General features: G+C 62.4%; 2 protein-coding genes and 2 long non-coding RNA genes across 9 annotated transcripts in view; 1 reads left to right on the forward strand and 3 right to left on the reverse strand.

Annotated features, from left to right (window-relative positions):
• Nucleotides 1–717, reverse strand: part of LOC109391162 (uncharacterized) — a 17,966-nt gene extending 17,249 nt beyond the window's left edge. For all 3 annotated transcript variants that reach the window (XR_002125740.1, XR_002125737.1, XR_002125738.1), the window contains exon 1: nucleotides 462–717. This is a non-coding gene — a long non-coding RNA (uncharacterized LOC109391162). The remainder of the gene's footprint in view (nucleotides 1–461) is intronic.
• MORN1 (MORN repeat containing 1) overlaps nucleotides 1–961 on the forward strand; it is a 54,834-nt gene extending 53,873 nt beyond the window's left edge. For both annotated transcript variants that reach the window (XM_019658458.1, XM_019658457.1), the window contains one exon: nucleotides 626–961. In XM_019658458.1, coding sequence (XP_019514003.1) covers nucleotides 626–774 — 149 coding nt within the window. In that variant the 3' untranslated portion in view covers nucleotides 775–961. The remainder of the gene's footprint in view (nucleotides 1–625) is intronic.
• A 2,382-nt stretch (nucleotides 962–3,343) lies between these two features.
• On the reverse strand, nucleotides 3,344–9,892 carry LOC109391163 (uncharacterized). 3 transcript variants are annotated; one of them, XR_002125742.1, is made up of 4 exons: nucleotides 9,683–9,892; nucleotides 9,361–9,462; nucleotides 4,471–4,750; nucleotides 3,344–4,097 (listed from the first exon to the last, which is right to left on the reverse strand). It is a non-coding gene; the product is annotated as an uncharacterized LOC109391163 (long non-coding RNA). The 3 variants fall into 3 exon arrangements; XR_002125741.1 differs by having other exon boundaries at nucleotides 9,361–9,465; XR_002125743.1 differs by lacking the exon at nucleotides 9,361–9,462.
• Nucleotides 9,893–13,757: 3,865 nt separating this feature from the next.
• SKI (SKI proto-oncogene) overlaps nucleotides 13,758–25,145 on the reverse strand; it is a 66,828-nt gene continuing 55,440 nt past the window's right edge. The window contains exons 2-7 of the mRNA XM_019658462.1: nucleotides 20,490–20,612; nucleotides 20,253–20,368; nucleotides 19,255–19,517; nucleotides 18,847–19,148; nucleotides 17,394–17,624; nucleotides 13,758–17,021 (exon numbers count right to left, since the gene is read on the reverse strand). Coding sequence (XP_019514007.1) covers nucleotides 16,833–17,021; nucleotides 17,394–17,624; nucleotides 18,847–19,148; nucleotides 19,255–19,517; nucleotides 20,253–20,368; nucleotides 20,490–20,612 — 1,224 coding nt within the window. The 3' untranslated portion in view covers nucleotides 13,758–16,832. The remainder of the gene's footprint in view (nucleotides 17,022–17,393; nucleotides 17,625–18,846; nucleotides 19,149–19,254; nucleotides 19,518–20,252; nucleotides 20,369–20,489; nucleotides 20,613–25,145) is intronic.

Here is a 25,145-nt window from a genome sequence, read left to right on the forward strand (position 1 = left end):
CCCACCCCACCGCCCCCACGTCCAGGCCCCGCCCACACCACAGCCACGCCCCCAAGCCTCTGCCACCGCCCCACGCCCCCTCCCTTGGCTCCGCCCACTGCCCCACGATCCCCATGACCCTTCCCACGGCTTGGCGGGCGGGGGCTTCAAAAACAACCCAGACGACCAGGTCTTCAGAGCCTTATTTTAAAAAACATTTTAGAGGAAATGAATTATTTTTCTCCTAAAAAGATGGGAAAGTCTTTTCAAAAGGACCCAGGCACCCAGTCAGCCACAAGGCCCGGCGGCGGCGGGGAGGGGGTCTGTGGGTACGCCCACCCTCCCGAGGCCTTGACCAGCAGCCCACGTTACAGAGCTGATCTCGTGTGTCCACAAGCTCTGCCCCAGGACACCCAAGGCGTTGCCTGGGCCTGTGCGCTGAGGTTGGGGGTGGTCCATTTACCCAAAATGCATTTACTCACCTGCACGGTGGGCCCTGCAGTCCGGGCTGGTGGCAGCCAGGTCCTGGGGTCACAGGGAGGAGGCGGCCTGGAGCCCCGGGGCGGGGCAGGTGGGGAGGGGAGGAGCCCGACAGGCAGTGGCCGCTGGGGGCCGGTTCCAGCGCGCGCCGTCTCATTTCTTGCAGGGGAGTATGTCATCAAGATCCGCGACGTGACCACCCCTCCGTTCCTGGGCCGCACGCTGCCCACCGCCTTCAAACACCTTCGGGTGTCTCCAAAGGGGACGGGCCAGCAACTCCACATCCCAGGAGAAGGTCCCGAAGCCCCAAACTAGGAGGGCCGCCTGGATACAGCAAGAAGCAGCCAGTGCCCTCCCAGGAGACCACCTCCTTGTGAGAGGAAGGATACAATGCGCCTGCGTTCCGGAGTGCCGCCATCTCCCCAGCGGGTCTGAGTGAGGGTGCCAAGGGAGCCCCCACGCACCCCATAGCCAATGGCTTTAATAAAATATTCAACACTGACTACGGAGTGGCACTGTATGCTGATGGAATGGCCCCGCCCCACGCACCTGGGACACACTTGGTGGCTCCTCTGGGTGTCCCCAGGCCGGACCCGTGCTGTCACTGGGCACCCTTCTCGGCTGGCACATCTGCACCACCCACTTTCTCCCCAGGGTGAGTTCCCAGCCACTGGGTCCTGCAGCAAAGCTGGCCCAGCTGACCCCTCAGTCTCCTCCTACGACCCCTGCCTTGGTGGGGCTCAGGGGCTCTGCGGGCAGCCTGGGAAGTCCATCAAGATGCAGTGAGCAGAGGACTGGTTTTCCGGAAACGTGCTGCGTGCGTGTCTGCAGGGAGACTTTTCAGATGTTATAGCCGCCTCTGAAACGCACCCACAGTGATCGAGGCTGGCTGGATGCGAGTAGGGGAGCTGCCAGGGAGGCCTGCGGGCAGCCAGACATGTGGTCAGCACGGAAAGGCTGGCAGTGGGACGGTTGTTTGTCACCCCCTCTCCCCATGGGCTCTGCAGCAACGGTGGGTCAGCCACCCTTGAGCATCGAGGGCACTTCAAATTAAACACACCCCAAACTGAGTTCCTGCTTGCGCCCCCCCCGCCCGGCTCCTCCTGCTCAGCTGGTGACACCAAAATGTCATTCAGACCCAGGTCATTGTCACCTCCCTGCCTTCTCTCACACGCTGAGGCCACCAGCAAGTCCTCAAAGCTCATCCCCCACCCAACCCCATCCCGCCACACACCTCTTGGGGCTCCAACCCCTGCCCATGTCTTCCTCGCAGAGCAGGTGTCAGGTCACACCCAAGTCATTACCCAGACCTCAAGGCTGGTCCCCCCACTCGTGCCCTCGTCTCCTACTTCCTTTCTCTCCATTCTAGCCACAGGGGCCCCTGGACTCCTGCCTCAGGCCTCTGCGTGTGCCCTTCACTCTGTCCAGGCTGCTCAGCACCCAGGAGACCTGTCTCAGCCGCCTCACCCACCCCCAGTGACACTTCCTAGTCCCTCCGTTTCATCTTCCCTCCTTTGCACACGTCACGAGCCAGCACGCCACCCACTTCGCTTGTCTTGTTCGTCATCTCCTGAAGGCAGGCGCTTGCTCATCGCGCAGGCTCAGCACTTAGCACAGCGTGTGCCCTACAGAAGGCCCTCGGCACAGCTCTGTCTGGTGAACAAGTGTATCGGGCACATGCTGTGCCAGGCAGGGTGGGGGACAGAGACAGACAATGCAAGGAGGTGAGGCAGGAAGGACTGACAGGTGATGAGCTAGAAGGATGGGTGTAAGGGCAGACGGATGGGTGATGGATGGATGGATGATGGATGATGGATAGGTGGATAGGTGAGTGGGTGGGTGAGTGGATGGATGGGTAGGTGAGTAGATGGAGGGAAGTGTGGATTACTGGATGGATGAGTGCATGGATAGACAGACAGATGGATGGATGGATGGCCAGGCAGGTGGATGGGTGGGTGATGGATGTTACCATGATGGATGGATGTAGAAGAGGTTCATTTGTCTTTAGAAGGTAGGTCCACATGGCATAATTGTGTTCTTATGTGTGGAAAGCAAGAGGCAGCAGATGAGGAAAAGACCCCTACATCAAAGCCAACCCAAAGTCAGAGAGCCTTTCCCGCGTACCCCTGGCAGCCGCCCATCACTTCGCCCTTCCTCTTTTCTTGTAGCAGGTTTCGCACCCAGTTTTTCCTCAAAACAAGTGAACTGGCCTCGATACCCCAATCAAGGGCTGGCGGATGGGGCAGCCGATGGAGCTGATGGCCCTGCAGGACCCGAGGGGCAGAGCCCTGGCCCCAAGTGGCTCTCCAACGCACTCCATCCCAGGACCCAGAGGACCAGCTTTCAGAGCAGGGGCAGGCCACTGCGGGAGCTTACATGACAGCCAGTGAGGCAAAGGGCGTCTGGAACCTCCATGACCGGGAACTTGTAATTCTGCGCCTGAGGTGTGGGGTGGCAGCAAGCCGGGTGTGCCAGCCTCTTTTTAGTCCCATCATCTCAAATGGCCACAGATACCGCCGGCCTGGTTCAGCAGACTTCCACCTCTGACTGCCCATTAGGAGACGATGGACTGCCAGTGTCCCGGCCCTGAGTCCCCAGAAAGGGCCTGTTTGTGGGAACTGCTGACTCCTGTGTCATAGTGCTTGGGCCCCCCCGGGGTGCGGGGGGTGGGGGGTTGGCTCCTCCCTTCCCCAAGTGCACTGGAGGCAGAGGGGTCACTATGGGACCAAGCCCCCTCCGAGGGTGTGGCAAGGGGGCGGGGCCTAGGGTGCAGGCCAAAAGCCCACATGCTCTTCAAAATCTCCTGCCCTGGTCTGCCCCCGAGATTCTGGCAAATCGCTCTGCAGTTCTTTCTCTTCAAGATGAAACCACATTTCTGTCAAAAGAAAAACAATGAAAATAATGTTTCCATTTTGGAAAAAGAAAGTGCTGGGAACAGAAGCAGCTGCTGTGTCTCCCAGCATCAGGCGGCGTCCTTGGGCACTTAATTCTAAGTCAATGCCATTTAGTCACAAAGGAAGGAAGTCCAGAGTCAAGGCCGCACACGGCTGTGGGCCTCCCAGGTGGTGGGGTAGAGGTCTGCCCACGCTGGGCACCCTGTAGGCAGGAGCTTAGCGGGCTTCTCGGTAGTGACATCTCCGCACACACATGACCTGGAAACCCCCTACTTTCCAGAATCATCAAAGCAAACCCGAGTGCGGGTCCAGGCAGAGCCTCAACCTCGGCTTCCTGGTGGGCGGTCAGGCCCAACGAGATGACCACATGGGCTTCTGCCACCGCCCCACGGGTGGGAGGCGCTGTTCAGTGAGGATGGGGCGCGCTCAGACCCCAGGGGCCTGTGTTTGGGCAGGACCGGGGTTCTGGGGTGAAGAAGGTGGGCTGTCCCCTATAGCACCCAATGCCCAGCCTCTGCCAGGCCTCTGTGCGTGAGGGAGCGGCCGTGCCCAAGGGTGGTGGGGCCTCCCCTGGCCAATGAACTTCAGCTGATGGACAGCAGACTTTTCAGGGGCCACAGCCCCTGGGACTTGCCTGGACTTCCACTGAGGGCATGGAGAGTGCTGGGTGGGGTCAGGCATCAGAAGCACATACTCCCGCCTCCACTAGACCCCCAAGTCCTCACACTGTCTTACCAGCCAATCCTGAATTCTCAAAGAAAGAACAAAAAGAGGTAGGGTCAGCAGGGGCCTGAGTGGCCACAGACAGGGCCCTGGCCATCAAGTATGCCAGGTAAGGGTCTCTCGAGGGGCCATGTCCAGCCTGGACCACGACAGCCAGAACAATAAGGTGGCTGCCTGCAGGCCAGGCAGGGCCTCACCTGGAGACAGTGCCCCCCAGGCTCAGCCCCCACAGCTCCCACGTCCCTCCACCCTGGATCCGTGGAGACCCAGAGGCAGCACGGCCCAACCCTAAGCCAGTGACTGGCCATCGCCCTGCCTGCCAGTCCACATGGCCAGCAGCCGGCCTGGAGAGCCCTAGGGCACAGAGGGCAAGTCCCCCTTTGGTCCCGCTGACCTCTGGGGCAGAGTGATGAGGCGTGGTGGCCCGTCCCAGCCGGGGCGCTGAGGCCAGGAGTGGGCCCTGCAACTCCCCTCTGGAACTCTGAGCACTGGAGCCCGGCCTGGTAGGTGGGGCCACAACAGGTGGGAAGTGGTCGCTGCTCCCAGAGTTGGGCAGGGCAGTGTCAGGGCTATCCCTGGGCCTGGGGCCCTAGCCGTGTGGCCATCTGATCACCAGCACAGTCAGCCTCCTCCAGGGCTGGACAGGGGGTCCATGAAGAGAGAGCCTCGTCCTCCTTCCAAGTCAGCATGCCAGAGACGGAGAGAGAGACCGAGAGAGAGACCGAGAGGTGGGGGCCTAGGCCTTGGCGAGAATAGCCTCTCAGACTACCCAGTGGCCGGCCCTGTGGTCAGCACCAAACAGAGCCCACCCTGTCTGTCCCACCCTCCCACCGAGCCCCACCTGGCACAGGCAGCTCCTCCCAGAATCCTTTCCCACTGGCTGGCGGGTCACCCAGGACACTCCTCAGGGAGGCCTCTCTTCTCCACAGCCTGGGCTGGGTGCCTGGTCTCGGTGCCAGGCGGGTGGTAAGGCCAGCTGTGAGGAGCACCCCCCTCCCCCAGGCAGGGCTTCCTAGAGGGTGCCCTGGTTCCTGTGCGGCCTGGTCCCTGCCAGCTCACTGCCCGCCTGAGGCGGCCCTCCGCACCCTGGGAGCCCTCAGTCCTGGGAGTCACCGGGCCTGTTCCAGCAAGACCACTGCCAGGCGAACAGCTCACCACTGGGAACAGACACAGCTGCCCAGGGCCTGCCCCTTCCTGTTCCTGTCCCCTTAGGGCAGGGGACAGCAACTGAGGGCCAGCCCCAAGGCCTCTCAGATGAAAGAGACAGAGCAGGTACAGGGGACCTTGGGAGCTAAGTGAGGGCCTGAGCAGGTGGGGAGGGTCTGCTCTGGGCCCCCTGCCCATTGGCCCTGGGTAACCCAGGCCCAAGACTGCTGCGGTCCCTCAGCGAGCCAGAGTGGCCGGGGTCGTGAGCGGGACAGGCAGTGACCCACACTGCAGATCTTGGTTACAGGTCCTGGGTCTTGAGAAGCAGGCAGATTGCCCCCACTGCTATGGACAGGGACATTTTCTGACGGAGACTATAAATAAGGCTGTCATTGTGCGCCAGGGCACACCAGATGTGCCAGGCTCAGACGCCAGGGCAGCCTTTCCCAACCCCTGTGTGGCCCCGGGACCGTGACACTCCTAAAAACACTGGATACCCCTCTTCCCGGTAACTCCACCCAGGGATTCTGAGAACTGTCAGCCAGCCAGTTGACCCCCAGACAACCAGAGACTGGGAACCAGGACGTGTCCCCGCAAATGCTGCTCCAGAGCCCAGCGGGGGGGGGGGGAAGCCAGTCTGTGGGGCCAACCTCCTGGGCAGCCTGGGACGGCATGGGAGGGGTGCTACCCACCCCCAAGCCCTTGACCCTCCTTAGCCCTCCCCGCAGCACAGGTGCTGGTCATATGCGGTGGCAGCCACAGGGACCTCTGCACCAGGCCCAGGTGGAGATGGCCCTCCAGCGTCTCATCCTGGCTGCAAACCCTTGGTGAGCTCCCCTCTCAAGGCCCCCGCTGGAAAAGAAGGCAAAGGTGGGGCAGAAACTGGGCAGGAACCTTCAGGGGGGTGTGCCCTGGATGGGATTTGGGGGCGCACCTGGGACACTACACAGGCCCTGATCAGGAAAGAACCTGCTAGACAGCAGGGATGGGAGGGGCTTGAGGCCAGGAGTGGGGTGCTGGGCCTGTTGTGTGCTGGTGGAGAAGGGCAGGAGGGGGCCCGGGGGGAAAGAGGCACCAGAGACAAGGCAGAGCCAGGCCTGGCTGTGGGCTGGGCAGGGGGAGGTGGGGTCCCAAGTGGTGGACAACTAGCTCAGGGAGAAGCAGGGTGGGTGGATTAAGGGGTCACCATCCTGATGACCTGGGCAAGGAAAGGGGGGGCATTTTTAAAAGTGGAGCAGGTCACCATCACCACTTGGCCTTCCGCGGTCTTGAGGTGTCCCGTAGGTGCATCCTGCAACTCCACCCCACCTCCCACCCAGGGCCCTGCTAGCATCCCCAGGAGCCCGGCCAAGCCACCAGCGGCCAGGGCAGTGGGGCTCGGAGAGGAGAGCCGCTGGGGGCCATGGGGCTGCCCCGAAGGCGGTGCGACACCGCCCCCCTGCCCAAGCCCCGCCCGCCCGCCCCAGCGGTGACAGCTCAAGTCTGCGCCTACGGGCCTGTTGCAGGACACTCAGGAGGAGAGGGCCTGGCGCCTCTATGGAGCCTGGCGGGGATCTGGCCGCGCAGGGACGCTTTCCCGGGCTCAGGGGGCGGCAGGGTCTTAAATGAAAGGGTTTTCCTCCGGATTGGCCGGAATACGGGGGCGGGACCCTAGAGAAAGGGCATCCAAGCAGGCCGAGCGGGAGCCTTCTGGGGTGCACCACAGCCCCGCCTCGGGGGCTGGCGCCCCTACCCGCGCTCATCCGGCCCGCAGGGAGCTGCGGTTTTCGCCTCTGCTGCCCGCCAGGGTCGCGCTGGGCCCACGCCCACGGCCTTTCCCCGACCGCCCACCCCACCCCCGCGACCCCAGGCCCCCGGCGCTTTGACTCCAGACACCTGGTTACATCAGCGTCCTCCCCCCGCAGGAGCAAATGATCGGAGCACGCGGGACCCCCCATCCTAGCCCCAGCTCCGCGCTCCCACAAGACCCTTCCCCGCCTTCGAGGGACCCGCCCAGCCAGCCCCTCCCCCACGCAGAAGTGGGAAGGGCTAATGCGTTCACGACGAAGGGGGCGCTTCCTGCCGACCCCCCTTCCTGAGGGCCACTCCCCCGCTGGGTCCCCACCGCGTTCCAACTCGGGGGCCCCGCCCGTACTCGCTCCGCCCCCCGCCGGCAGGAGCCAGGCCACGCCCCTCGCGTGGATAGCGGGAGGAGGGCTCGGCCCGCGGCCGCAGGGGGACCGCGCGGCCCCACCCCCGGAGCCCCGCGCAGGCGTGGAGACGGCAACCCGGGCGGGGGGCGGGGGCTCTCGGAGGGCCGCCCCCGGGGCCCCGTCGCTGCTCCCGCCAGAAGCCCCCCGCCCACCCCCCATCGGGGTCCCAGGCGGCGGCGCAGAGTTCAGGTCGAGCCCTGCGCCTCCGCAGCCGACGCCGGACGGGGGAGGGGAAGTGAAACCGGGCGGCGGGGGCGCGGGGCTGAGTCGGGCTTTCCGTGGGGCGCGTAATAGGAACTGAGGCTGCGGCGGGGTCGGCAGCTGCACGGTCCTTCCTCCGCACCCCCCCCCACACACACACCCACACTCCCTGACCCCGCGGACCCTAGGAGGCGACTCCGTGGAAGGAGCGGGCTACCCAGCCCCCCACTGAAGACGGGGGCCTTCCTGGAGGGCGGTCCGCCCCCCCGCTCTGGGCACCGCCCACGGGGCGCACACCCTCCGGTGACTCACCGCCCGGCGACGCCCACTCCCCCGTCTGACTCACTGGGGTCGGGCCCCGCATGGAGTGGCCCATGCTGGGTGCACCTCGGGCTCGCACCCCGCACCTCCATGGGTCCTTAGACCTGGGGGCTGCGGGGAGGGGGGGCGCGTCTCCAGCCTCCGCGGTTCTGGGCTCAGGGCCAGGAACAGGGACCGTGTGGAAAGCAGCAAAAGGGCTCAGGCTCCCCCCAGAAGGGCCTGCCAGGAGTCCTCTAACCGAGGGCACACCGGCCCCCTCGAGCCTGGGGGACACGCAGGGAGACAGCGTACCCTCTCGGCCGGCTTCCTGCCAGGCCAGAAGGACCAGGAACCAGCACTAGAACTCCTGGGAGGTTTTGTGCCCCCGCCCAGGGATGAGGGAAGGGCGGGGGGCCTAACGCATCAGCAGCAAGGTTGCTCCACTGCAAGGCCCTCTGCCCTGGGCACCCCTGCCCACTGCCAACCCCAAGCTTGGGGTGCAGGATGGGTGTGGGGAGGGCCCGTGTCTGACAGGGGGGCCTGCAGGGGAGACCATCACACATTGTCAGTCGTAGAGGAGACTAGACCCAGGGTGGCCATATTGAGGCCTGAGAAGCCCCAACCAGCTGGGCCCCCAAACACTCAGGCCTGTCCCAGCGAGCCTCTGCCTTCTGCCTGGGGAAGTCGGCATGGGGGGAAGGCAGATCGTTCACCAGTGACAGGGGCCAGTGACACCAGCAGGCCGCACCCACTGCAGCCCTCCTCACAACCCCTGGAGTCTGGACCCAGCAACACCCTCTCCCAGCCCACCATAGTGCTCCCCAGACCTGGGCAGGGAGCCTCCTCCCCAAACCACAGGAGCCTTTTCTGGGACCAGTTTTCTTAGAAACAGGAAGTCAGGGTGTGAGCCACACACCCACCAGGTCAAGGCCCAGCCAAGGGCAGGCGGGTGGAGTTTGGACCCCACGGGAACTCTGGTCACCTTGCCTTGCTCCTGCAGCCGCCAATGCCCAAGTGGAGAGGGCATGGAGGAGGCTGGTCGGCCTCTGGAGCCGCACCTGAACTGGGCTGCCAGCCCCAGCACTGGGGTCACCTCTCCCGTGTTGGTGCCATCTCAGTGAGTCCAGCACAGGAGTCCTGAGCACAGTGGCAGAGCGTGCGCAGGAGGTGTGTTGCTTGCTGGTCCTGATGGCGCTCCTCGCACTGCCCAGCCCTGCAGCCCAGGCGTGTCCTTGCACACGTGTCCTTGCACATGTGTGCACACGCATGCGTACACTGCAGTAGATGCCGGCCTCCTAAGGCCAGGAGACCCCTGCCCCGGGAGATGTGTCCCTCCCACTCCTGGCTCCTCCGGCCCTGCCATCCCCTCTGAGGACCTGGGTCCCGTCAGTCCCTGTGGCCCAGCCCGTTCCTCATCCAGTGGAGCCCCCAGACCCCACACCCACTTGCTGGGCAGGAGAGGGTCTGCGGCTCTTCCCAGCTCCTGCCCGTGTGTGCTGCCCTCTCCCGCTCACAGGCTGGCATCTGTCCTGGTGGTCCCACTGGAGCTGCTGTGGCCAGGAGCCCCACAGAGGGGCACAGAGGACACAGAACAACATGACCTTAAGAAGCAGCTGCCAAACCCAGCCCCCCAGAACCCTCTGCCAGGCCCAGTGAGAGTCACCCACTGACCCCCACCCCACCCACCTGGCCGGAACCTGGGAGGTTTGGCTTTGGAGGGTATGAAGTGCACACCTTCCTTAGGGGAAGGGGGGCTTCTAATGATACCTGGCTGTAGACCTGGGAGCCGCGCCGAGATGGACGATGGAGCCTGGAGTGCCGCTGGAGTAGGCCGGCCAGGCCAGGGAGTCTGTGCTCATTGGAGTGGGCCCGGCCTGGCATGGTCTCCACGAGCAGTCTGGCCAGGGCCAACTGGCAGGAGAGGCCAGAGGGTTCTGAGTGTGGGGGAGGAGAAGCGTGTCAGGGAGGGAGAGGGGATGGTAGGGGCGACATGGAAGGTTTGGGGGAACATGGAGGGAGGGCCAAGGTGCGGACGTGGAGGGTGATGGGGTGGGCACAGCTACACTTGCAGGCTCACGTGCACACCAGCATGTGCACGCCAAGGCCACACCCATGACCCCCCTGGTGGACATGGGACCTGGACATGGCCTGCCTCTCTGGGCTTGTCCCCGGGGCTGCAGCTCAGTATTGGGGGGCGTTGTTGGGCACCGGGGCCCCCTCTCCTGCCTGGGCCTGGAGCTGGACTCAGGTGGGCCTGGACATGTACCCTCTGATGGGAGCCTCATTGGGACAGGAACCTGAGCCCTGACCTCACGCTGCCCCCTTCACAAGGTGCCTGTCCCCGGAGGTTTCTGGAATGAGGCTCTGTGGCAGCAGGAGGGACCTGGGGAGAGAGCTTGGGCAAAGCTTCCTGCCGGTAAGGGCTGCCAGGCCAGGCACAGAGCAGGAAGGCCTCACCCCAGCGCAGCCGGACACCTGCCCAGTGCAGGACGCTCCAAAGACAAGCCAGGCCGGCTCCACCTGTCTGTCCACCCCCAGCAGTGGGGCCACCTGCTCCAGGCTGGGCGCCTTGGCCCCCGCGGCCCGCAGCCCCTGGCACAGGCCTGGGCACAGATGGCTGTGTGCGTGAGGCCTGCAGGGCGCACGTCATCAGTACATGTGGGGTCGGGGCTGGCGGGCTCCCAGGCCCCAAAAGTGCTGTCCCCCACCTTCCAAGGCCTGGCAGTAGGCAAGGCAGACAAGAGGGTGCGGGGCTGCTGTCCCCAGAGTTCAGTGTTTCAGTGAGGAGGGTCTGGAATCCTATCCTGCTGGGATTGGCTTCACATCCTGCTGGGGCCAGCGCGGCAGGGTCACAGCCGCACCCTCTCATGAGGGCACAGCCTGCCCTAGGGGCCAGGCCCCATTTTCCCTATGGGATCCCCATGTCCCTGTAGGTGGTGGTCACCCACATCACCCATGTATGGCCGGGGCCCTGGCCAGCTGCTCTGGGACCACCAGCATCCCAGAGGCCTGGCGAGCAGAGTGTGGGCGGGGGTCCTGGACTGTCGTGAGCCGCCCTCATCTGACTCAGGCCTGCTTGTCTCTTCTTGGCCAGCAAGGAGTGACCCTGTGACAGGACAGGCAGAAGTGAGGGAGAGGGGCCAGGGAGGGGCTCTGCGCGAGGGGCATGGGTGGGGTGGCGGCTGAGGGCCACACCGAGGGCCTGCCCAGCGAGAGGAGGGTGGGCTGTGCAGCTGTCGCTGTAAGTGGGCAGGCAGCTTCCCCTTTCCACCAGGGCGCGCCTGGCATCCGCCTCCCCAGATAAGGGCCAAGTTCTCGGCCTGCAGTCAGCCCCTGACCACAGGGCGGTGGCTGGGGGCCTGGGGGCCAGACTGCGGCTCTGGGGCCTACCGACTGGAGGAGGGGCAGAGACCCCAAGATGGAGAGAGGCAGGCACAGCTGAGAGCAGGGGAGAGGGCGGAGCCCTGGCTGCAGGCGACTGAAGCAGAAGTGAAAGCCGGGGGTGGGGGGTATGCAGGGACAGACTGGGGGTGGGGGTTATGCAGTGGGCTCCCAGGAACACCAGCCTGGGCTCACTTCACCCCCAGGCCTGTGGCACCAGCAGGGGAGGGGCCAGAGGGTGGCCTGTGCAGGAGGCTGACTGGGGCGCAGGGCCAGGACCAGGCTCTGGGGAGACAAGGCCAGGCTGTGAGACAGCCAGTGGGTCCCAGCAGAGGCCCTGGCCAGCGTGGCCCAGGGGTGGCCAGGAAGGGTCATCCTGTGTCCTCCGACCTTTGCCCTCTTCCCAGGAATACCCGAGGAGGGGGTCTGTCCCACGCAGAACTCTCCCCGGAGCTCTCAGGGGCTCCCTGACCCCTCAGAACGGCTTCAGGAAGGGGGTTCTGATGCCAGGCGACCTGTCTTGTCTGCCCTGGGTTGAAGGTGCCCAGAGCCCTTTAACGCTGTTAAGTTTATATCCAAAATGCAACCCAGGGACCCCAGGAGCTGTCAGGACACTGTCCACCCAGCTCCAAGGCCCCCACATGGCCATATGGGCACCGCACACTGCCTGCCTTGGCCTCCATCAGGGTCAGCCACCCCCAAAGCAGTCCCCTCCTGTACTATCCCCCAGAGGACCGCCTCCTGCCCCTGTGGCCTCACCCCTCATTTCTCTTAAAGTGGGGACCTCGGTGGCATTTGGACCTTCCGAGCAGTGAGACAGGATGAGAGCCCTGAGGGCCAAGGGGACTGGGCGCTGGCAGCAGGAAATGCTCTGGGGAAGGATGAAAGGCTGTCACCAGGCAGAGGACCCAGGACCAGGCCTCGCAGCAGCTCTGGTCACAAGCAGGGCCTAGAGCACAGGGCACACACCTGGCAGGTCCTGGGGAAGGGACACCGGTGGTGGGACTCAACACCCAGTGAGGACAAGTCCAGGAGGTCACCAAGGTCATGCTGCCCCTCCAGGTGGGCTGGGAGAAAGGTCCAATGGGCCGACATTGGGCGTAAGCAGGGCCTGGGTCCCCTCAGCTCACACCTATGGCTGCAGGGGCCTCTGGAACCCCTGAGCAGCTGCAGTGGACAGCTGTCCACTCACTGGTGGACAGTGCTGAGAGGCGCCTCCGACATCCAGGCAGAGGCCGTGGTTGGGCAGACAACCGCAAGGCCCAGGAACCTGGACCACTGGGTCTGGCCACCTTGCCTTTGCTCCCTCTCCCTCCTCTGGGCATGTGAAGCCGGAAGGGCACCCTGGGGGGCACCCAGGTGTCCAGCCCTGCCCAGGCAGGGGCCCCACAGCTCAGCGAGAGGCAGAGGGAAAGGGAGCCAGGCCCAGTGACGGGCTGAGGGAGGCCGCTCTGGTGGTGGTGGTGGGCGCTCTTGGGAGCAGAGGGTGTGGGTCCTCAGGTGTGCCCCATCCAGGTAGGTTTGTCATCCACACCTCGGGGCTCCCAGAACCCCAGGCAGGACTCCCAGCTGACGCACAGCAGGACTGGGGCTGCGGCTTAGGGACCAGCCTCCCGGGCCTGCCCCATCCCACTGGTCTATCACGCTGGTCTCAGGCCCTAGGTGGTACCACACCAGGGGAGTGGGGGCTTTCTCCTGGGCCCCACTGTTCTCACCCCCAGCCTGGCCTGGGTGGAAGCCCAGCCCTGGGGTGGCGTGGGCCTTCCCAGGCCACCATCTTGTACCCCCTCCCCAGGGGTCTCTGTGCAGTAGCACTTCTGGGCCCAGGTTTGTGGGGGTTCCCAAGGTTGGAGGGACACGACAGGAACCTGGGAGTCCTAAGCTTGGGTGTGCCTCAATCCCCACAGCCCCGTTTCTGCAGGTGACCACTGAAGGGCTGGGGCCGGGCTGGGAGGCCAGATGTAGGTGGCCACAGGAAGCTCGGCGCCCTGGGGACCAGCTCAGTGGGGGAGCCCATGCTTCTCCCTCAGCGTAACACATTGGGTTCAGAGTTCTGACATCACCTGTCACCCTCCCTGTTAAAGACAGCTCTGTGGGGAGCTGGTCATCTATTCCTGGGGGGCAGGTCTCCAGGCCCGAGAGAGGCAGGGCCTGGAAGGGCCCACCCATCCCATCTCCTGCCCCAGTCTGGCCGGGCAGGGCCTCCAGCTGACATCCATAGTATGAGGGGCCACAGCTCAGAGTGACCTAGGGGTACAGAGGGCACCCCGGCCAGGGAGCTGCCCACCCATGCCCTTTGTCCACGTGGGGTCAGTGGAGACTGAAGGCCCTCCCGGTCTGACTGGCAGACTGACACCCCTTCCCCTCCCCTAGGCTCAGGCCCGGATGGCGCCCGGGGGTGGGGAAGGAGTGTGGGGCTGAGGAGGGGACTGTGGGGGCGCCCAAGCATGGTGGCCATGGGTACTCTCAAAGTCCTTTATTGTACAAGGTCCTCTGTTTGGGGGTGGGTGCCAAAGGACTAACAGGTACAGAGCGAAGTAGATAAATATGCCAAGCTTTTTCTCTTTTTCTTTTTAAATCAGGCATTTATAAACAGGAGAGCATACATTAATTACATAAAAATAGTTCTCCAATAGTAGAGTAAGTCATCATATTGTCATTAGCAGCAGCGAAGGAGAGAACGGGCCGCGATGCAGACGCTCCTGGCGGATACAAGGTAGAGCTGTGTTTTTTTCCTTAACTGAAAAAAAATGTCGTTTGTGACTCCTGGCTCTGAGCAAAAACACGCCACTTCCCCACCCCGTCCGGCCTGGTGGTGGCGGTGGTAGGGGGTGCGGCGGGAAGAGTGGGAGGCTCACGCGGAGGCCGGCAGCGTGTTCTTGCTCAGTGACAAACAACCCAGAACACAAGACAACTGCCAGGTGAGAAAGGGTCTCTGGAGGGGGAGCCACCACACACACGTGACACAGAGTGTGAGGGAGTATTTACAGGGCAACGCTTGTACACCAGCAAGTTCCGTACGAAAAGCAGAGTATTATGTGTATGAGTTAGCTGCTCCTGATATGTTATTGCTGTTTTTTCCCTTCATTAAGTCTTCTTTCAGCATAGAAATAATGAGTAATTAAACTGAACACACAATCATTTCGGTAGTGGGTGTCACACACAGGGAGTTGACAGCCTACAGGATGGACCCCTCTCCTCCGTTCTGGAAAGATCTGAGCTGCAGCTGCACCCACAGGATGCAGGTCTCGGGCTTGGGGCCAGCCTGGGCCTGCAGAGTGGAGCTGCACCCTGAGGATGGAAGTGGCCAGCCCCCCTCCTCGCCCCCTCACCCGGGGAGCTGCCCAGAAAGGCCCAGCTGCTGGTGAAGGGCACACACCTTGGCTGATTCCCACCCCGCTGGCTCCAAGGGCCTCAGGAAGGGCAGGCCTGAGTGGGACAAGGCCTTCCCAGGGTCCAGGTCCTCCAAGCTCTTGGGGACCAGCTGCCACTGCATATCCAGGTCTTCCCGACATTTGGGGACAAAGTCACCTCGTGGAGGCATGGACCTGATCGATGGCAGAGACACGCAGGTGACCGGAGGGAACAGTGCAAGGGCAAGAAGAGACGGTGCCCTCACACACACCTTAGAAACGTTCATCTCCCTCTGGAGCCTGGCAACTCAGGAGCAACCAGGGTAACCTGGGCGGCCTGGGGGACACGTCCCAGGGCCTCGGTCTCACTGCGACTTTCAGACTTGGCAGAGCACAGCCACACAGAAGCACACCGACACACTTAAAGCTTTGCTCCAACTACACCATTTAGTTTCCCTTAAAGAAATGACTGAAAAAAACACAACTCTGGAAAAAGAAGGCTGAGCACAGCATTCTGAGTGCTGCGTGACACAACCGACCCTTACACGACGCGGTAATAATGCCCATCGGTGGATATACGTACGGCAGGTTAAAAACTCCATCCATGCATACAGATTGAATAACTGCAAAAAGAAAAACAAAAGCAAAAAAACACAAAAACCCAAACAAACGCTGCATATACATGATGTCCCTTTTGCATTGCACTTTAGAAGGGGGTCCAGCAGCCCCTGGCCCCCCCCCAGTAAACCAAGGCAAAACCCTGCAGAGGATATCGCACCCACGTCTCCCGCGGCCGTCTGCGGCTGCCCCGGCCGGCTCCGCCTCCGTGTGCGTGCGGCTGCGCGGTGTTAAAACGGACTCAGGCGAAGAATTCCCGTAGGATCTTAATGTAAATAAATACCGCCGCTTCAGGGTGGGTAGTGCCTCTTGTCTACTGGGAAATAATTTTCAAGCTTGGGCATAAGAAACCTTATACAATTTGCATAAACAGTCGCGAGTAAACGAGATTATTTGGAATAAATGCAAGTAACTTTTTTTGATAGTGGCAGATTCAATCGCTACTGAAGACGGGTATTTGGGGGTAAAAAGACGAGTCAGGGTTTGCTGTACAAGATGCTGGAAGGCACAGAACTACCCCCCGAAGTTCAGTTTTTGCATTTTCGTTTTCCCTTGTTCAACCAAGCACCAGAGGGGTTTCCAAACACTCGAGCACTGAGGATGTGTGACCTGCTCTAGAGATCGGTTTGCAATATTTGAAGAGTAAAAACCTCAGTTAACTGGGGAATAAAAAGGGAAAAATTTTGACAAAGTGCAGTTCTAAATATACGTTTAAATGAACAAACAAACAAAAAGAAAAAGTGAAATAATGCTGTTTTGTTCCAATGCTGCAGCCTCAGTCCCAAGATGAAAGAGCGATGTTTGCTCAGCTAAGGGGTCGCTGTGGGTGGTCAAAGGGCGCGGACCATCTTCTGTCACCTCCCCGACAGACGGTGCCCCTAGGCGCAGGCGCAGCATTTCTGAACACACCTGCTGATGGCGACAGGACGGGCGCGGCAGGCGGGTGTAAGGCGGCAGTGTTCCGGCTCACCGTGCGCACGGCGCTTTCCTCGCTCTTCCCGGCGGCAGCACAGGAGACCTGGGTCCTCGTCGCTGAAAAAATAGACTCTGGAGAAAAACCCTTCCTGTCCTCATGCAGCCGTGGGCGCAGATGAGCTGTGATGGCTTCAGGGGACCGGGCAGCTGCCACCCCAGCTCCCTTAGTGGGTCCTCGGATGGCGTCACGTGTTGGTGGGGCTTTTAAAAGTTAGTCATTAAAAAACGTGTTGACTTTTTCTGAATATCAAGTCTCCTTATTGGTTTTAAATAGCTTATAACAAAAGTGTAATATTACTGTTCCAGCAAGCAGAGGCCAGACGCAGCCACCGAGCTGGCCTTGTTTCTGGCTGCAGCTGGGGACCCCGCTTGCGCACTTGAACTTGGCCAGTAGAAAATTTTGCAGTGGATTCCAAAAGTATGTGGTTCCAAACACTCGCTTGGTTGTAGGCACAGTAAGACGTTGTGCTATATGGACTGGAAAGAGGGCAGGCCCCACGATGCACGCAGAGCCTCCGGCTGGCGGCTGGCATGGCGCCGTCACCCTCTCCCCGTGGCGTCCGCACCGGGGCAGCAGGCAGTGGGTCCGGCTAGGGCTCCAGCTCAGCCACGCTTTCGCTGCCCGCAGCCTCCGGGCGGGGCCGCGGCCACAGCTGCTCCTGCAGCTCCTTCACCACCTTCTCCAGATGTTCACGGGCCTCACGCTCACGCAGAAGGTCGGCCCGGAGCTGCTCGCGGTCAGCCTCCGCGTGTTGCAGCTTCACCTGCAGGTCCTCGATCTGCAAGGACGCCATGTGTCAGGAGCGCCCCCCTCCCCCCCCACACACACACCCACGCGCCACCCAGCCAGACGCCGCCCACCAGGACGCAGGCTGCTGGCGAGAGCACCCAGTGACCACGGCCTGGAAGAGTCTGGAACGCTCCTGCCACCAGCCCAGCACACTGAGCCCAAAAGGTGGGTGCTCCCCAAACCCCACGGGCGTTGGCCTCCGGCTGCCACTGCCGAGGCCAGGCCCCTGGGGCATCAGTGAGGCCGGAGGAGGAGCTGCTGTGCCCACCGCCTATTCCCGGACCCTGGCTGGCAGGACAGCCACGACTTCCCAGCCACACAGCTCTGCCCCGCGGCCTCGCCTGCACTGGGCCCCGTGTACCTGGGCTGAGTACTTGGCGCGCAGGCGGCCGGCCTCACAGCCCTTGTCGCACACCCGGACCTGCCGCGCCTGCTCCAGCTCCCGCTTAAGGCGCAGCCGGGCCTCGTTGGCCTCTTTCATCTTCTTCTCATTCTCCGCGCGGAGGCGTTCGATCTCCTTCCGCAGGTTCCGCTTCGCCTCCGTGGCTTCCCGCAGCTTCTCCTTCTTGGCCACGCGCAGGAACTCCAGCTCCTGGGGTACCAGGCTCGGGGTCACTGCCCCGCCCAGACCTCCCCGGCCCCCGGCCCACCAGATGCCAGCCTGCTGGCACGCGCCACCGCTCGAGCCCAGCGTCCCCTTGCCTGCCCTCCCGCCGCTCTGGGCGCTCCATGGTGCTCCCGACCTTGGGAGGTGCCCCACACGAGGGCTCCCTCTGCCTTCACACGCCTCCTGCCTTCCGGGCACCCTGACCCGACCCCACCAGGTCCCATCTCCTAGCGCTTCTTCCCACTCCCGCCGCAGAGGGCTCCGTGCTCGGTGCTCGGTCCAGCACCTAGTTGTGGGCCTGCTGCCTCCTCCCCCAAGTCCCGCCTTATGCCCAGCCCCCTAGGGCTCAGGCTCCTGGGGGGGGCCTCAGGCATCTTGCCTTCTAAGGGCCCTGGGCCCCCCACGCAGCCAGATGGAGACAACCCCCTCCCACACCCTTCTCCAGCTCCTTATCAGTGACTCGCCCCGCCCTGCGAACATGCTTATGAATATGCAAATGGGTCACACCTCCAACCAGAACCAGGGGGCGGGGACATCCTGAGCCAGTGCCTGAAGCCTGAAATACACTTAGGGAGGGCGGCAGGGCTGTGTTGTGCTAGCAGCCCACGTGTGAAGCTGTCCCCCGAGCTGCCAGACATCAGCAGAGGTGTGAATCCAGTTGACACTGAGGGCCTGTGAGGCCACGCAAGCCGCAAAGCCCCATGTGAAGGCCCCGCCCTCCCGGAGGCACTGGGAACTCAGCCTTTCCCACGTGTCAGAAAACACAGTGTGGAAAGGTGGCGTTGGGGAGCCTCGCTGCAGCTCAAGGACCTGCTGGTGACCCTGCTGTCTGTCCCGCTTGGGGTGAGAGGGAGGTGGAGGTGGGGCCCAGGCAGCTTCAAGCCTTCAGCTCCCTCTTCAAAAGAAAGCAGTCACTTCCATGGAAATCATCTAGAATCCGGTGTGCAGGGAATAAAGAGGTGGCGTGTGCACGCGTGTGCGGAGCCCTGTCCTTCCCAAGCCAGGCTGGAAGACGCCCTGCGTCGCACGGGCACACACGCTGCTGGGAGGCCTGATGGCACCGCCTTCTGGGGCACAAATCTGTGCTTTAGGAAGCGCCCCTGCAAAGCCACTTCCTGCAGACCACCCGCAGAGTGGAGGGGCGGGGCCGTCTCGGGCTCCTCCTACCCGAGCACAGACCCGCCAGCGCTGGCGGCAGGTGGCTCACCTGGTGGAGGCTGCGTTTGGCCTGCAGGGCGGCGCTCAGCTTCTCCTCCTGCTTCACGCGCATCTTCACCACCTCATGCAGGAACTTCTCTTTGGCCTCCTTGGTGTCCAGGCCGCCCTCCAGCGCCTGCCGCAGGTGCTCCAACTCGGCCTCCAGCCCACCGCTGGGGGCTTCCGCGGGGGCTGCAGCGTCCGGGACGGCCGGCGGGGCGGGCGGGGCGTGCACACCCGGGGAGCTCAGGTCCTTGGCAGAGCTGGATGAGGTAAAGGACGGAGAGGACAGCGAGGACAAGGAGGAGGTGACTGTGGAAACAAACAGAGGCGCAGGTTACCGCGAGCTCACACAGCAGCTCCGCCCCCAGGAAGGGCTGGCCAGGCAGGACTCGAACAGGACGGAGCTGACACGCACATTCCTCCCTGCTCTCCACTTCCACCTCGGCCTCTGAGTCCTTGTCGTCCTCTGGGGCAACTGAGGGCACTGGTGTTTCTGAGGCCCCGGGCGGGTCCACCGTCAGCTTCCGCTTCCTGGGCTGGATGCAGGTGGCGAGGGGCTCGGGACCCCGGGTGACAATGGTGGCACACGGTGGGCTGCTCACGACCTTCTGCTGGGCCGGCGGGGCCAGGGCCACATTGGGGGCCACACCCGTCTCGAAGCTCTTGTACGAGTAAAAGCTGCAGGGGCACAGACACATTGAGGCTGCAGGTGTCCGCCCTACCCCCATGCCTCACCCCCACACTCAGTGTGGGATAGTCGCCTATGGAATGTGTGAAGGTGACACTGGCCAAGGACCTTAGGAAGCTGGAACACTGATGCTGGCCGCCACGTCCACGATGGGCCATACCCAGTGGAGAAGGCACAGCCAATTCCTGATGCCACAGAAAGTTCTAGATGTGCTCACCCTGATATCCATCAAAATGACCAAAACTTGCAATGGCCTTGACCAGGCAGTTGGGGCCTGGGCATGTAGCCTACAAATCACATACATGCTGTGCACACAGACGCCCATAACTCAAACGTGAGGCAGGTCCCACTGCCACGCAGCCCATGGTGACTCAGGTGACAGCAGGGCTGCGGGAGCATCTGTAACAGACGTTATGCACAGGCCCGAGAGTCATGGGACGCGGCCATACGTGCAGGCAGGAACACAGACGGGTGCTTCACTGTCTGCCACAGGCACACAGCGTTCTGCACTTGGGCCACGTGGCAGAGCCTTGGGAGTTTGGTGTGAGTCGGAGGAGCAGTGGCACCAGCACTCAGACTCCCACAGACTCCCAATTCGCATCACTCCCATTGGTTTGAAAACACCTTTCCGGTCAGCTCCCAGAAGGAGCTGCCAACCACTGACATGGAGGCAGAAGAGTTCAACGCTGACCACCCCCCCGCCCCCCAGCAGAGCAGGCACTCACCTGTCTCGAATCAGGGCTGGGAGGTGTGGGGAGAGTTCTTTGTCACTCGTAGAAACTGCAGGGGACCAGGGTCGGAAGGCGGAGAGGCGCTGGCGAGGGTGAACACAGCCGAGGCTCTGTTGGGAGAGAGGTGCCAGTGTCAGGGACCAGAGCCCCGCCCCAGCCCACTGGCCTTGCCCCACAGGCCCCGCCCCCGCATGCCCTCCCCACAAGCCTCCGCCCCACCCCACGCTGAACCTTGCTGGAGGAGGGGGCCAGGGTCCGCAGCCAGCCGGACTGTTTGTCTTTTTCTGAAGACGCAGGGTGCTGGGAGGGAGCATCATCTGTTTTTCTTATGGAGACTGGCGGCTCGGAGGAGACCTGCAAGTGACACAAAAGTTCCCATTGGCACCTCCGGCAGCGTCCACGCCCTGGGTAGGGTCTCCCAGACAGCAGACTCAACTGTGCACAACGCAACGCACGTCCAGTGCCGTGTGGACCCTGACCCGTGTACGGGATCAGCTGGGCGCTGCCGCACATGTAGTGGGGCCAGTAGCCACAATCACCCCACAACTGCAGAGGCCCTGGGAGGGCGCCAAGGACCCAAGTGGGTTCTCAGTGGGGACTTGAGGGTTTGGCTCTCACCACAGCCCTGAGTATGCGCTAACTTGGTGATGAACAGCTGGCAGAAGCCGAGGACACTTTGAAAGTCAGCTCAGAAGAGCCCACTGCTTCCCTGTGCCAGGCGACCAGTCTGGGAAGGGGCAGCCCCCAGTGGGCAGGCTCTTTGGCCAAGTGTGGGGCCCTCTGTAGGGCAGCCCAGAGCTTTCCAGGGACGTCACCCAGCATCCCCAACCTTCTGGATTTCACCAACTATAATTTCGAAAACTGCTTCTGAGCCTGAGGCAGCTGCACTGTGGGGTGGGGCGTGGCCTTCTGCAATGACCCCCACCCCAAGGAAACATTTTCAAAATAAAGGACCCCCTTTTCAATGGGTGAGCTGAGCTTTATGGGAAGTTGTTCACATTTCCTCAGTCTCACTGTGCAATGCTGGCATCTTAGTGGGCTTCTGGACGAGTGTGAATGCGAGTGAACTGCCCGAACCAATGGTGCGTTTCCCAGGAACACATGGTCTCTTCCTGGAAATGGCATGGTCATTGGAAGATGGATGGTGCCCCGCCCCCCAGGCTGGGACCTGAGCAGGAACTACAAGGGGCCTGGCATGTTCAAGAGGCCCTGGGGATACCCAGGGCAGCTGGCCAAGGCACAACCATGAATTTAGGGTTAGGGGCCACGGGGACAATCCTCGATCACTCTCCCAGGGCTCACTCGGGAGGACAGAAAGAATGTGGGGGAGGTGGCCTCCCCACCTCCAGGGACATTGGAGAAAATACCATCTCACAGGACTTGCCCTGAGGGGGCACACGCTTTCTTGGGGGTGGGGGTGCAGGGGGACAGTGGTCAGTCAAGCCACCCTGCTCACCAGGGTTTCACTATGACACGAGACCTGAGACAGGCTGGATCCTGGGTGGAGGGCCTGTGGCCTGATGGCTTCATGGGAAGGTGCCGTCCAGGTCCATGGAGCGAGTGAGCCAGTGCGTGTATGCACAGGGCCTGCACCCCCCACACTCCCCGGCAGCCACGGGTCCTGCAGCCCGTCTCGGGACAAACAGGCAGCGGCGGGGAGCCAGCAAGCCTCACCCCAGAGCCTCACTCCAGGAAGCGTGCAGCCCTCAGGTCCCAGGAAAGACAATGACCTGGACACATGGGACCAGGGGGCCTCACTGGCCTTTGTCCTCCACAGAAGCCGCTGCCATGACGGCCTGCTGCACTGCAGCTGAGCCCGGTGTGCACAAAGCTCCTTGGGGACATTTCAGAGGTGAACCCACAGACAACTGTGAAGACCATCATTCAGGAAAGACAGACCCACTCCATGTTGCTTTCTAGGGGACACGAGTCCTGGTACAGGCTGGTGGCCCGACCTCGGCCTGCACTGTATGGTCCGTCCCCCCCCCACCCGCAGACTGGGCGGGGGAAGGTTACGCGGCAAGGGTGGGGCTTCCTGTCTAAGCAGATAGGATACGGGAGGAACCGAGCGGAAACGAGCGGGGTTCTCACGGAGAAAAAAGCACAGGCTCGTTGCCAGCTGCTGCTGGTTCCGAGAAACCTCAGGGAGGCTGCTGGAGGGTGTCAGACAATTCGGGCTGCAAGGTGGGCCACCCCCTGCCTGCATGGGGCCCATCAGCCCAAGCCGCGTCCATACAGCAGGGTGTGGGGCGGGGCAGACCCCAGGAGCCTGTTCAGGGGCCCCGCGTGGACACAGCACTCAGGCTGGTCCTGTTAGTTTTGGAGAAAGGGCCAGAGTGCCCCCTGCACAGCAGACAGGACATGTGCTGCCCTAAGCACTGCTCAGAGGGGCTAACGTCAGCCATCACTTGGGGGCCCTTTGGCCCGCCCACACTGGCCACTTGGGGACCAGGAGGGAGGTGCAGGCCCAGGAGCATGCTGAGTGGATGCCTAGTGGCCCCACTGCAGCCACTGCTACATGAGTGTCCCTGTGCCCAAAGCAGAGGATCCTGGTGGACCGCATCCCTACAAAGGAAACCACACTTGGGTCCCTGAACTCCCTGCTGAAAGGCAGGCCCCAGGTCAGGACAGGGCCAGGAGGGGATGGATAGCAGCGTCTGCCACACCCGGCGGCACCAGACCTGGGGGAGGGTCAAACAGCCCCTGGGGGCCTGACACGGCTGGCAGGGAGCAGGAGCCACTGTCTGTGAGGAACCCCTCACAGAGTAAGCGACACCCACTGTCCAGCTGACAAGCCCTGGTGTGAGACTGCGGAAGGACATGGGACAGGAGGCGGCTAGGTCTCGGTGGCACCCAGGCCACAGTGCTCGTACCCATGCTGACCCAACGCTACAGGCACTGGGCCGAGGGCAGGAGGAGTGCTGAGACAGGCAGGCTGCCCCTGCGTGAGCTGGCGGGCAGAAGGCCACGCTAGGAAGACCCTCTGAAGACTTCCCACCCAGGGTGTAGGTGGTCTGGGCCAAGCCGGTCAGTTCCTCAGGGGCCAGGAAAGGGGAATTTCAGAGTCACAGGTGGGACAAACAGCAGAATCCCCATGCTCCCAAGGCCCAAGGGGCCCAAATGGGACAAAAAAGTCAATGTCCCAGACTCAGGAGGTCCCTGACACCCAGGAGCACACTTGGTGGTAGCAAGAGAATTTACCCAAACCCAAGGCCACAGAGGGCCACAAGCGGCTCCACGGGTAACACAGCAGGGCCGCCCACAGGGCCACCTGAGTGACCCCACAGCACACAGACCCAGGCCACGCCCTGCGGCCGACAGCACCATGGTTCAGTTCAGGACTCTGGGCATCAGCAGCCAGCTTGGCCAGGGGAGGCCTTAGTGGCCCGACTCCCTCACAGGCCCGTTCAGAGGTGCCAGGCAGGAGGGCATGGCGGGCAGAGCCCAGGGCGGCCCCCAGGCAGGGTCAGTCCTTCTCCTGGCTCTCTGGACACCTTTGCACATCTCATTAATGCCTAATTATTAATTAAAAGCCAAACAATGGGCCCCAGACCCAAACTCTTTTCCTCTAACTGCCAACTAGGTACCAGTGGTCCTGCCTCGAAACTTCCAGACACAGGGGTTTGATCAGCCTCTGCAGAGAGGGGTCATACACCCCAAATCAAAATGAAACACTGCCGGACACAGCCCACATCCGCGCCCGGCATCCACCGAGGGTCAAAGGGCTCTGCGTCCTGCAGTGCCCAGCAAGGGTGGCTCTGAGCAGATGGGGGCACGCGTCCAGGTCTGGTTTAGCAACACCAGGGACGCTGAGATGGGACCCAGAAAATTTTCCGTGATGCTTACAGTTGAGGACACTGCACCACTTGGGGCAAGCTTCGTGGACGTCTGAGAGAACAGGCAATTCCTAGCTACCATGGCTCAGCTACTTCCTTTTGACCAAGAGACCTGCCAGGCTTCAGAGAGGAGGTGTCCGTGCTGGAGGGAGACAGGCCAGGGTCCCTCCCAGTCTGAGAGGCCACTGTCATGTCCCAGTGGTGTTGGTGAGGGAGGCCACTGGGTCCCAGACAGAATGCCCACAGGGAGCGAGGGCTGGGTCAAGTGCCGTCCAGGCAACCAGGACCCAGAGGCATGTGAGCCCTCACAGAGGCCCAGGTGCCAGAGGGTCCCCAGGCAGGGGACGGGGTCCGCAGCGCACACCCGCCACCCGCCACCGCTGCTGGCCACTTCTTGCTTTTCATTCATCAGTGAACAAAGAGCCCGCCCAGTGGGTGGCCACAGTAGAAATCCATTCCTAAGGTGTATACCTCACCTGAGACACTGCTGCCGGCCTGCAAAAGGTCTCTTTACCCTTGCAGATAACACACAGCAAGAACCAAAATGCAGCACGGAAAACGCCAGGCCCGGCAGCTGGCAGAGGCCACAAGCCCGACCGCTGTCCCACCTCGGCCACGGCCACACCTGCCCAGGTGTCAGGGGCGAAGCCTGCTGCAGGAGGCCCTGGAGAAGTGCCCGGAGCAAAGCTGACACGTCCTCCTCCAAAATGGCTGAGCAAATGGGAGACAACTTAACCTTCCTGTTAAGTTCCAGTTATCGCCTGTTAGGCAACGGCAGCAGCCTGGGGCCGAGCCTGCGAGCGGCCCGGCATATGTCTGCCGGCACCTCTAGGAAAAGCTGTGTGACGCTGAGAAGGTCATCAGCCTCCCACGCAAGCAGCTTCATTTCTGGACACCTGACCACCACAGAGCAGGCATGAACTCCATGACATCAACCCGAGGGACCATGTCCTGATTTCACAGGTGTGAGCACACACCTTCCTGGGCCAGCAGGGCCCCCCACATGCCCATGCTATGCTGTGTAACACACCTGCTCTGCACCCCTCCATCA

The sequence above is a fragment of the Hipposideros armiger genome, unplaced genomic scaffold, assembly GCF_001890085.2.
Source record: "Hipposideros armiger isolate ML-2016 unplaced genomic scaffold, ASM189008v1 scaffold_284, whole genome shotgun sequence".
NCBI classification, from domain to species: Eukaryota; Metazoa; Chordata; class Mammalia; order Chiroptera; family Hipposideridae; genus Hipposideros; species Hipposideros armiger.